General features: G+C 35.0%; 1 protein-coding gene across 1 annotated transcript; it reads left to right on the top strand.

Annotated features, from left to right (window-relative positions):
* The first annotated feature begins 1,661 nt into the window (after positions 1 to 1,661).
* LOC149184160 (cyprosin-like) lies at positions 1,662 to 11,327 on the top strand. Its single transcript, XM_089417410.1, has 14 exons — positions 1,662 to 1,810; positions 2,068 to 2,446; positions 2,776 to 2,836; positions 5,359 to 5,453; positions 5,547 to 5,659; positions 7,680 to 7,848; positions 8,004 to 8,043; positions 8,141 to 8,205; positions 8,750 to 8,863; positions 8,995 to 9,059; positions 9,206 to 9,365; positions 9,484 to 9,603; positions 10,702 to 10,790; positions 10,916 to 11,327. The coding sequence occupies exons 2-14, from the start codon at positions 2,081 to 2,083 to the stop codon at positions 10,998 to 11,000; spliced, it is 1,542 nt and encodes a 513-aa protein (XP_089273536.1). The 5' UTR covers positions 1,662 to 1,810; positions 2,068 to 2,080; the 3' UTR covers positions 11,001 to 11,327.
* Positions 11,328 to 12,890: the final 1,563 nt, after the last annotated feature.

Raw genomic sequence — 12,890 nt, 5'->3', positions numbered from 1 at the left:
TTCGCATATACGGAAATTGTGCATATATGGAAGATATGCGCATATCTTCCGTATATACACAATTTTCGTATATGCGAAATTTCTGTATATGGAATTTGCGCATATACGATGCAGATACATGAACTACGTGCATATACGAAAAGATATGCACATATAGGAAAGTTAGGGATATACGGAAGATATGCGCATATCTTCCGTATATGTGCAATTTCCGTATATGCGCATATCTTCCGTATATGCACATATCTTCCGTTTTGCATGACGCCATTCATCTCATACTTCCATTTAGCATGAAATTTTTTAAATGCCCATAAATTATAAAACTATAAGATTAGAGTTATTAAGATCCCACATTTTATTCAATTTTTACAAATCTTTGTGAGAAACAACATTTATCAGATTTTGGTCTCTTTGATAGTTTAATAACATTTTTATCATTTTGGTCCATCTATAATATGTGATAATATTCATTAAAAAGATGTTTTTTTTTTCAAATCAAAATACTAACCACCAAATTTGTGAAATTACTCATCATATTACTTATACATTATATAAAAAATATTTTATATAATTATGAACATTTTAAATTTAATTCTTATATAACTATCAAAACAAATGATGTCTCATGCGATCTTTGCCCAAAAATATTTTTTGTAAACTTAACTTTAATTAAAAGTTAAAATCTTAAATTTTTAATATCTACCCAATAAAAATGTGTTTTAAAAAAAAATCAAAATAGTAACCACCAAATTTGTGAAATTACTTATAAAAAATCTTATATGATTATTAAATTTTAAATTTAAATAAAATCTTATATAATTATCAAAATTTTAACTTTTAATTAAAATAAAAATTTAAAATTTTTAATATTTACTTTGACCAAAATTATTTAAAATAGAAATCTTAAATTTTTAATATATACCTTGACCAAAATTATTTAATACTAATTTTATTTTTTAAGATCTCCAATATTTTCCAAATTAAAAATGAAATGTGAAAGAACAAAGTGAATTAATAAAAAAGTATAGAATATCAATAAAACAATATAATTTATATTTTATTTTATTGATTGTAGAGTTTTTAATTTTTCAAAATCATTTTTTATATAAATTTAAAAAATATGGTTTATAGTCTTAAGAGTTAGCTCAACCGATCAAATCAGTGCCCCTCCAGTCAGGGTCAAAGAGTCAATTTCCAAAAACTCTTGAAACCAAAAATTGATAAAAAAATATAATTTATCATCTTGTTATTAATAAAAATTTAAAATAATTTACTAAATATTAATTATCAAATTGGAGAAGATTCCTAACTTCCCAAAACTATTATGTATATAAATTTAAAGAATATTGTTTATCATCTTGTTGCTATTAAAAAATTATACTCATGTACCCAATACAATCATATTTAATTTTCTGGATAAGATTTCCAGCTTTTAATTTTAATTTTAATTTTTTAATAGGAATCGCTTTAGATATTAAAATATATTAAGAAAAAATAAACTGAAAAAACCCCGCAAATCCAAAGATTATAAAATAAAATAAACGCACGCTTCCATATGGATATTCTGGAATCTTTCGACAAAACTGATCAAAGTGACCATTATTCCCAAAATAAACTGCAGTTAAGTTAAACTAATCGCAGTTAAACATGGTAGCGGAATCAAGCTACCGTAACCAGGGTTAAGTAACGGAAGTTAACGGTCTTGATCTCTAGCCTTTTTGTCTTGGGTTAGGCTCTTCTTAAAGGAGACCACAAGAGTAGTATCAGCGTTATCGTAGTAGCAGAGCAGTTCGCTGGGAATCGCATCCAGGTAATGACACCGTCTTCGTCGATTCGTGATTAATTTAAGTTCTCCAGAGAGCTCGTGTTCAATTAATTTGATGAAAAATTGAGTTCAGTTCTATTAAATTTTGCTTTACTGTAAACTTTAGCACGATGCTTTCTGTAAACAGCTTAGGTTATTCATCTTTGTAGATTTATCCCCAAACTGGTTTAATTTGGCCCAAAGTGTAGCTGGAATGGGGTTTTGTCACTAATTTGAGGGTGATGTCTCTCTGTTTGCTGCAGAAAAGCTTTGAAGATGGAGTGGAGGAGAATACTCGTGTGTTTCGTAGTTTCGTTGTACTTTTTCTCTTCTGTTTCTTGTGCTGATGATGGACTTGTAAGGGTTGGGCTGAAGAAGAAGTCACTGGACCTTAAAACCCTACGGGCTGCTAAAGCTTCGATGCGTAACGGTTGTCATGCGGACGCACTCGTTCGGAAGTTTGGTCTGCGCGAAGGTCGGGGTTTCGAGTCTGACGAGGGCGATTATGTTCCTTTGAAGAATTACTTGGACGCTCAGTACTTCGGAGAGATTGGAATTGGAACTCCAGCTCAGACTTTTACGGTCATATTTGATACCGGCAGCTCAAATCTTTGGGTGCCGTCTTCCAAATGTTACTTCTCGGTAAGCATTCGATTTTATCTGAGTTGTCTTATTTCGTAGTGCCAGTTCTGGTTGGTTAGGGTTTGAATCTAGCGATTTCATCAGTTTAGAAATAGTTCGGTGAGCTTAGGCTTTCAGATATTTTCTTTTTGCCCGGTTCTTTTAATCTGGAGGTGGTTGAGTCTTTATATTGTGTTTGTTCAGCAGAATTTCGTAGAATTGTGGATCCGGTTATATGTCTAAAACAATTTCTTAAATTTTGGATCAATTTGCCTGACTTTGGGTTTTCCTCTGATGTCGGTATCGGGTGGACTTTGGGTTTTCCTTTGACATCGGTATCCGATGTGCAGTTGGCTTGCTATTTCCATTCAAAGTACAAGGCATCCGAGTCAAGCACCTACAAAAAGAATGGTACTTTCTTTCAAGCCCGTGCCTTCAGACTTTTCAATAATCAAGTCACGTGATTCCTGTTGGGGTCTGAATTTGGTCACAATGAAATATGGGAAAATTTATCTAATGCAAAAATGAGTGATAAAATTTGCTTTCTCTTCCGCAAAGATTACTACTTGAATTTTGTTAAATCAACAAATACCGATATTTGTTATAAAATCAAATCTGAAAAAACATGTCAAATTCAATTTCAGACTACAGATTTGTATATATGTAGGCATTTTTGAAGTTGAAAAAACTGATTTAAAAAATTGATTCTTAAGCATTGTTTTATGAATTTTATAAAAATACTTCGCTTGAACATTGTACGCACTGATGTAGTTTTGAAGTTGAAAAAATGATTCTTAACGATTGTTTGTATGAAATAAAAAAAAAAAAATTAATTTCCTGGTTGATTTTTGAATTCGTTTTTACATATAAAAAATTCGTTTTTGGAATTTGAATAATTCTTTTTATTTCTCTGAAAAAGTCATCATTTTATTAGAACAGCATTGCATCAGTTGTATGCATAGTGGCATGTCGTGAAAGCCTTTGCCAGAATCCCGGGAATCAGAAAAGTCATCTAACCCCGGTAGGATTATCCCTTTCAACGAAACAGATACAAATACAATCTAAAACATGATCAACTTACAGACTTCATTATATCACCTACAGGTCCAGACATATTCAAGTAACAGATCCAAAGACTTGTGTTATAACAGTACAGCAGTATCTGAGCTCATATGAGAGAACACAATTATAGGATATATATTCGATAAAGGATCCCTTTAGATGCGCATAAAAAACTGCAGTGAGTTACAGAAGAATTGATTCCACATGAGAAAAATCAAAGAAAGGGACGGTGAACATAGTATGAGGATTGTCCATCCTCATGTCACAAATATGCTAATGAATTTCACACAATGTTAAACGATAATCGGAGAGAGAGAGCTCAGCAGTCACGTCATTCTTTGCCATGTGGGCATGTTGAAAAGAGATTTGATAAGAAAGAGCCTCAGTAGATTTAATATCCTCAAAGATAGGTCTTAACAAGAAATTTTTCTAGGTGTTGGCCCCCTTCATATAATTGATAACTACCTTGGAGTCACCCGGAGTTTGCAATTTTTGAACATCTTTTTCAGCTGTGAGCATGAGGGCCTAATTTTTAAGTACCATTCAAAAATCCTTTACTTGAGCAGGCATTTAGATTATGAGATTGGTTTGAACCACCATAATCGATTTTCTGGCACCTCACCTTTGCACATCACTTTATACTCAGGCTTTGGATTATACTATTATAGTATCATAACATTTTATTCTGTGTTTTTGATCTAAAAATGATTGACTTTAGGCAATCAATGTATCCCTCCCATTCTGTAGCTTCTTATCAACTAAGCCTATAACATCAGTTGGTTTACACTCGCGACTCCATATTGTCATGCAATCGTGGAGAGCCACTTGACTAGGTATGAAATATCCTTTCTCACGTCAAATATTAACAAGTTTTTGTATGTAGTTGGTACTTGTCACCACAACCAACCCACGGATTTACACCTAGTTGTACTCTGCTTTACTAACCTACCAAAAGAAGCTAACTACCAACCGCTGGAAATGACAAAGATACCACCTTCCATATAATGGGTGCATGATGAAATTATTTTACAGGCTTGATATTCAATTCTTGAAAATTATGAGGCCACAAATATACTCCACAGACTATGGCCTGATATTAATCTCCATGCACTAATAGCTGTCAATATTTTTAAGGTGCTACAATATTTTTAAGGCCCCACCCATCATATTCCTTAGGAATTGCAACATTTTGCCATTTTACCCATTCCCATGCCTCCAGACCACAGAAAACTCTCTTTTATAGGTTTACAGATACTATTACACAAATAAATGGACCTTAATTCCTCAAAGGAAGAAGGATCATCAGATTTAGGATTAGGGCTATAAAAGTGGCATTGAAGGCGGCAGTCATCTTCCCAGTTCTCCCAGATTCATCAAATCTTCCTCAAATGAACTCTGAGAAACCTTAGAAAAACTCCATAGGCTAGCCATCTGGTCCTAGGTTCTTACTCTTTCATGAAAGGTATGAAGAACTGTTTTCAGTTCCTCTTTTGAAGCATTTCCCATCATCAGACATTTTGTCCTGATGATGGATCCCCCTTCAGATTTGAAATGTTGACATTTGTCTTCCAACCCTGGAATTTCCACCAACATTTCCCATTAATATTACATTTTCCTCTTCATTCACAAAGCTGAGAAAATGAAGAAGTTTTTATTACTTCCGTGTTAGTGACCTTGGAAGTAATTCTATGTCAGCAAAACATCATATCATCAAATGGATCTGTAAAGGGTGTTAATGCCATTATGGAATAGTTATTTTTCTGAACTCATTTTTGAAATTGCCATTGTATTTTTGGTTACTTCAGCAAGTGAACAAAGAAAATTTTGGCAGTTGCTTTGTAATTGATCTGAGTTTTTTATTGGTCGTGAAGGAAAATCCTGTGATATTCAGTATGGAAGTGGTGCAATCTCTGGATTCTTGTCTCAAGATTCTGTCACAGTAGGGGACCTTGTTGTGAAAGACCAGGTTGGAATTTTTTTTATTTTAAAAATATTCAGCAAGTCTAAATTTTTTTGTCGCCAGAGTATTTTTGAAGTTATATTGTCATTTTGTGGCTAGGTTTTTACTGAGACAACACGGGAGCCAAGTCTAACATTCATACTGGCCAAGTTTGATGGTCTTCTTGGGCTTGGATTTCAAGAAATTGCTGTTGACAAAGTTGTTCCAGTCTGGTGAGTATCTTCTTTGAATCATGAACTAGCTTAGGTTCACCTTCCCAAATGTGTAATTTTTTTCTTTTGTTTGGAATTTTAAAGATATAAAGGAAACTTTCATTAATATACAGGAAACTTCATTCTATGATCCAACTCAAATGGGACTGAGGAAGCTTCCCATTTTTAAAAGATTCCATAGCTTCATAATTTCAAAACTTAATTAGGGCTTTCATGTGTATTGGAATTTTCTCTGAGTAAACAAGTTTTAGCAACTTTTTTTGTGAAAGTCAGTAGGAGCTAGATTCCTGTTGCCCATGTAAATTATAAACTTAACCTCAGATATCAGTAGAGGCTCTGTGTGCTATGCTTGTGACAGCAGGCACGGAAAGAAAATTCAAAATAAATGTTCATTTATGGGCCAGATTTTCTGATTAGTGACAAGGCAGTCTCTGAAATTGACTTTAAATCTGTGTTGGAGGAATGATTAGCTTCCCATCACTTGTAACCTGGTTGATGCCAATCTTAGCAAGGTTGTACTTAGTCATGAAGTGAGTCTACGGGCATCAATTTGATGGAGCGTGTGGGAGAAGAAGGGTTTCTGACTCCTTTCCACTATGGAAACTTTCTCCAGTCTCTGCTGTGTTGGGATAGAATTTCATATAAATTTTGGCACTGGTTGTCATCTCCAAACAGTGTCCCAATGCCAAGTATCAACCATAATTTCCTGCTTGGGGGCTGAGACAGAATCAATATTTTTTTTCCTGTCTCCCTGTGTTACACTTATTTACTTTTGTCATTCAGGTCATCATATCTTATACAGCCCATTTCATGTCCAGAGTTATCCTGAGGAGCCCCATTCCTTAGCATCCTTTCTCGGTTCCTCAAACTTGGCCCTTACAGGAGATGGGTGGCAGGCCTTGCAGACTATGTAGTTTCCTTCATATCTTCTTTTGTTTGTTGGGATTGTTGACCTGCACTCCTCCTGAGGATGTCCCTGCCCTCTGATCTTAGTCAATGAACTGCTGGGGGGATGGTTCTGCTCTTCTATGGAAGCATAGTCAAAGCTCTCAATGGTTTGATTCCCCAATTTAATCACAGATTAATTTGGCTACACCTGTAGAACTAACAATGTAATGCTCCTCAACTGGTAGTCAATATCTCAAGTGATTTGATACCCCAACATTCAGTCACAGATTGAGTTGGCTTCATCTGTAGAAAAACGAAAATGTACAGTCTAATCCTCCTCAACTCTGAGTAAATCTGCCTCCAACCCTGCTGCTCAGTGGAGCCTGTATGCTGATATTTTGAGGTGTTGCTGGATGCTGGAAACCCTGGTCATGATGGCCTGACAAATATCTCGCATTGGATTTGAACCCCCACACTTGACCTCCTTCTACACCAATTGGATCCTCTTTTGTCATGATTGGCACTCCCCTTTGTTGCATCATGATTAATATGTACTGAGTTATGCAGCAAAGTGGCACATTGTTAAGTGTCCTCTGTGCAGCCCCTCTACCATCCTATATTTCCTTGCCTATTTTTTGAGCTCCTGAACTTGCTATTTGTTGCTTAACCAGGGAGAACCACTGAGGGTTCTTTGGCTCCGCTGTATGCTGCTTATTTCCTCACTGATAAAGGTTTGGATCATTTGGGATGGTTCAACTTAGCCCTCTCCAGGTCTTCCTGCGAAGGGTTCAGATCTCCAATTGTCTTCAGCGCTGAAGTGGAAATTTTTATCCTAGTTTGCTTTCTTCATTAGGATTTTCCAGGGCATCCCATATTGGCTATATATTCCAAGACAATGAAAGTTGAACTAGTAGATAGCACAGAGAAGCTTCATCTCTGGAACATACTATTATTGTTATATTTTTATGAAGCTGGCATTTTACAAGTACCAGGTCTGTCTTCTATAATTAGCCAATACTGAGTCTTTTTCTTGGCTTCTGAAGGATATAGCGGTTGATGCCCTAACAATTCAGGGAAATTTACTCTGCAAAATATATTTTTTTGGCTGAAACACCCTTTCTGCTTTGAACAGGTATAACATGGTCAGCCAAGGGCTTGTCAAAGAACCAGTCTTTTCATTTTGGATGAACAGGAATTCAGATGAGGAAGCTGGAGGAGAGATAGTATTTGGCGGTGTTGATCCTGAACACTTCAAGGGTGAACATCAGTATACACCTGTTACTCGAAAGGGTTACTGGCAGGTATGTTATAGAATCATGTTAGTTTTCCATGTTTAAGATGACTGTAGTCAAGGTTAACTGCATGCATACCATGTTCTTGGTATGAATTATAGTTACTGGTAGGAACATTATGGGGTTATTATACTCTTCTAACTTGATGTTGCTATTTCCTTTAGTTTGATATGGGAGACTTCCTCCTTGATGATCAATCAACAGGTGTGCATGCTGTCCTTCATCTTCTTCAATTGATTAAATGATTACTTATGGAACTTTATGAAAATATTGATGGCATTTTATGTACATTTAACTGCAGGTTTCTGTGCTGGAGGTTGTGCTGCTATTGTAGATTCTGGAACTTCTTTGCTGGCTGGTCCATCGGTAAATCATGCAAAACTTTGATCTTTTAAGTTGTTATATATGAGTTAGTGGGCTCATATGTGCACCAAAAAGATTATAAACTTCACAGAGTTGTGGCACATTTGATGCGAGCTTGTACATTCACAAGTGACAAGTGAATGCTTAATAATGCTCAGTTGATGTGCTATCTTTGTAGTATGAAAGCTAGATACCTAACACTGATTTCAAGAATTTCTCCAGGATTGAGGTTCAAAGGAAGAGTGTTTTTTGTTTTATTACATTATTTAAGCCAAGCATGTCTATCTGTTTTTGTAATTTGCTATACAACGTAGGCTCTTTACTCCATTTGTTGCTCCTATGTGTTGTTTTGATAAACTTCTGCCCTATATTCTATGGTTTATAGACTGTGTTGCTTTTATACTGAACTTCCTAATTATCTGTGATTGTGATGTGAAAGTATTTGGGATGTTCTTGAATATTATTTCATTAACGATGTTGATTATGCTTTGCTATAATCTTTGCAAAACTGGCTGAGAAGTGTTTCTGTAAATTGTCTCAAATGCAGGGCATTATAACACAAATCAACAATGCTATTGGTGCATCGGGTATTATCAGCCAGGAATGCAAAACAGTAGTATCACAATATGGAGATGTGATTGTGGAGCTCTTGATAGCACAGGTCTGTCTTTGATTTATCAAAGGATATAGGAATTATTCTCAGAAAATGTCACTTCAATATTTCTTTTGGAGATCTCAGCTGACTAAATAATTGCACCTGCCATTGTCTAAAATGAATTGTATTATTTACAGACAAATCCTCAGAAGATCTGCTCACAGATTGGCTTGTGCTCTTATGATGGTACAAGAGATGTTAGGTGAGATTCTTTTTATTTTGTTTTTGTGGAAATTGTTGTATACAGTCCAACCGTGTAGTCATCAATACTTTTTTAGAATAGTGTGCATTTAATTTTTTCACCTGTTAAGATTTATTTATAATGTTGAAAATTGTTGGTCTCTGCAGCACAGGAATAGCTAGTGTCTTAGAAAAATCCAGTGAAAAGGATACAATGTCGAGCATCAGTGATGGTATGTGCACTGCTTGTCAGATGGCGGTTGTGTGGGTGCAGAACCAAATTGCTCGTAACCAGACTAAGGAGCAGATTAAGACCTATTTGGATCAGGTAATGAGAGTTCCTCGTCCCCTGAGATCAAATATTTTATTTTGCATGGATGCTGAGATTTGTTTTAGCAGCAGTTATTTTAATACCGGTACTTATGATTTTTGAATGTAATGTTTAGCTCTGTGAACGATTGCCAAGCCCTAATGGAGAATCAATTGTTGATTGCGATCAAATATCAAGCATGCCAACTGTTTCATTTTCGATTGGAAATAAAACGTTCAGTCTCACACCAGATCAGGTTTGGTTTATTCCCAAATAGGCAAATGCTTTTAGTTGTATGACTCACTCTGCAGTATTCATGTCGTTTCTATCATCTGTAGTTGTAGAAAGTAGTTCGCTGGGACTCTAGCATTGTAGGAAAATGTTGAAGAAAGGCATTTATGTTAGAATTGTGCATCTGAATCTTGTAGTAAATAAAGTTGGAATTATGGCATGCTTTCTGAAGAGAACTTAATTTTAGCTTCTGTTTTCGGTTTTATACTTTGATTCCTAAATTCACATTGAACTTTCTTGAATTATAAATAAGCGTATCCAAAAATCCTGGTAACAATTTAAATTTTTCCAATGAACGACCAAGCTTCACATATTTTTTTGGGTTGTGTTATCTGGGTATTATCTAATATGGCATGTCTCTTTTTCACAACCAGTGACAACTGCAAAAGTTGCCCCTGATTGTGCTTCGATATCTATATTATAGATTGTCTTTCGAATTTGGAATCTTGTTCATTGGATACATCCTTTTGAGATGAGGATATAGGTTTATAAGTTCACATGCCAATTCTTTCTTTTTCTGATCACCAAGTTCGTAAACTAATTTTCTTCGAGCACCAGCCCCATCTCTCTCTCTAAAGCAGAATATTGCCCAAGGGGCCATCTGTATGCTCATTTGTGACTAGAATATCTTGTCACTGTAAATTGAAATTAGGAATCCATTTTCTAACTTAGGAATTAGAAAATGAGTCCTGCCTTTTGAAATGACAGCAGCGTCAAAGAAACTTGAACCTTTTTTTGGCCGTTCCCATCTGGGAAGATTTGGGTTTATCTGACCAATTGAGTGACCTCGGACTTCTATATTTTCCATATCATGCTCCTTCCCCTTCCAGCATGTCTTTGGAGCTCTCATCTCAAAACCACTATACCCTCTAATCCGCAACAAGGAAACTTTGCCCTATGTTTTAGATTGGATATTTTCAGCACCCTTCAGATTCCTCTTGAATGTGGCATAGAAATCTCGTATGGAGAATAAATTTTTAACTAATGGCTTTCAGCACCAGACTTTGACCTTATAACTAATGGCAACTAATTGGTTTTGATGGTATTCTTATTCTGGTTGCAGTATATTCTTAAAGTTGGTGAAGGTTCTGTAGCGCAGTGTGTAAGTGGTTTTATGGGTTTGGATGTCCCTCCACCGTTGGGTCCTATATGGTATGCTACCCAATTGGTTCTATATTGTTTATGATACGTCAAGGACGTTTTTAGAACCTGGTTCAAATTTCAATTCAAACTTTTTAAAAGTATGTTTCTTAATTTATTCATTCATCACATTGCAGGATTCTTGGAGATATTTTCATGGGCGTCTACCACACAGTGTTTGATTATGAAAACTTGAGATTGGGATTTGCTGAAGCTGTTTGAAGATAGACATATAATGTTATATGGCTCGACAGTGCAATATTTTTATTATACTCTCTCGTGTGCAGTGTAGATGGAACCACGCATTTTACTTTCAAGAATGCTTTCTTTCGGTACCCTTGTTGATACATAATCTCTTGTATAGCGAAGCTTAGTCTCTATAGATACTATTGAAATATTTTAAAGTAAAGGAAAGATTATTGTATATAGTTACAATTTGCTTAGGAAATGCTTAAAATCTAGATGTGAGAAGAACGCTGTTTTGGAAATTTGATACAATATGTTTTCATTCTAATTTGTATAATATAAACCAAGATATGTTCCAAGACATGTTTGCTTAAAATTGCTTGTAAACCAATGCTAATGGGTAGAATTCGCTGCTTCTCCACTGCTACTCTGGGTCTCTGTGGTCATATTTTTTGGGGGTCTTCTTCCACCATGGAGTTTGGGAGATGTGGATGATAATCGGTTGAGAAGCTCCCTTGTTTTCTATAGATCATACAGCAACTGTTTTTTATAATATATTCTTTCCAGGGCAATAACTAGGAAACATTACAAACGTCAAAACAAAATGATTGGTGGATATGCCTCCAGAGTGCTTGTCTAGTTCAAGTAGCAATTACGCTTAAAGCTGATTCGTCCCTTTAGAAACAAGTATCAATTACCTAAAAGCTGATGTTATTATAATAACTTCTACATATTTTGTGTGTGAAACTGAAACTAATCTAATAAATAATAGGGGAAAATTATACTCTTTTATGATATAATCTTGTGAATGATTCATTATTGTTTAATACTTTTGAAGTTGATACAAATGGGGAATAAAATTAGCTCTTCCGGGTTTGTCAAAATTTCCTTTTGAATTCAAAATTTGGAAAAAGATTTACTCGAAAGAAATTTGACTCCAAGTGAATTTAAATTAAATAATTTATATTATTATTTATATTACATCTAAATTTGATATAATTTTTCTTTGTATTTTTAATTTTATCGTAATTTTCATAATAAACTATTTTTTTATACTATTATTAATATTACATATAAATTTATATATAAAAAGTTGGCAAAGAATCCCTCGAAAAAGATTTTTAAAATAGTTGCGCTAGCCATAAAATCTAGTAGCTCTAGTAGCACTCTTAGCTCCCTGAGTAAGAAGCTAGCTTATTGAGAGTGACCCTCTCACTCTTAGGATTTATGGTCTTCCTAAGATCCATAAGGAAGGGTCCCTTTGACCCCATAGTCAACACTATAGGAGGGTCGACTTATCGATTTATGGTCTTCCTAAGATCCATAAGGAAGGGTCCCTTTGACCCCATAGTCAACACTATAGGAGGGTCGACTTATCTTATTGCTAAATATCTTGTTAATATGCTCAAAGCCTCTTGTGGGTTGCACTAAATTCTTTGTTAAATATTCGTCCTCCTTTGTTAATGAGTTAAAGGGTATTAATATTGATCCAAAAGATATGCTGGTTAGTTTCGATGTGGTTTCATTATTGACGAATATCTCGATTAATGAGGCCTTTGTTAAAGACTCGTCTTCCTTTGTTAACGAGTTAAAGGTATTAAAATTGATCCAAAAGGTATGTTGGTTAGTTTCGATGTGGTCTAGTTATTTACAAATATCCCAATTAATGAGGCCATTGATGTTATTAATCATATTACGGATCTTGATATTGCTTTTTTAGTTAAAATTTGCCTTCCTTATACTTTCTTTAGTTTTGAGGGTGAATTTTATGAACAAACCTGTGGTGTTGCCATGGGTTCTCCCCTTTCCCTCGTTGTTGCCAATCTCTTTATGGAGTTCTTTGAATCTAAGGCCTTGTCATATACTCTTTTCCAACCTACGCTGTGGAAAGGGTTTGTGGATGACACTTGTTGTTTGGTCTCATGG

This window comes from Pinus tabuliformis, chromosome 3_2 (assembly GCF_031772625.1).
Source record: "Pinus tabuliformis cultivar Carrire ecotype Pingquan chromosome 3_2, CPIR1, whole genome shotgun sequence".
Classification (NCBI taxonomy): domain Eukaryota; kingdom Viridiplantae; phylum Streptophyta; class Pinopsida; order Pinales; family Pinaceae; genus Pinus; species Pinus tabuliformis.
This window is presented reverse-complemented; position numbering and strand designations above follow the sequence as displayed.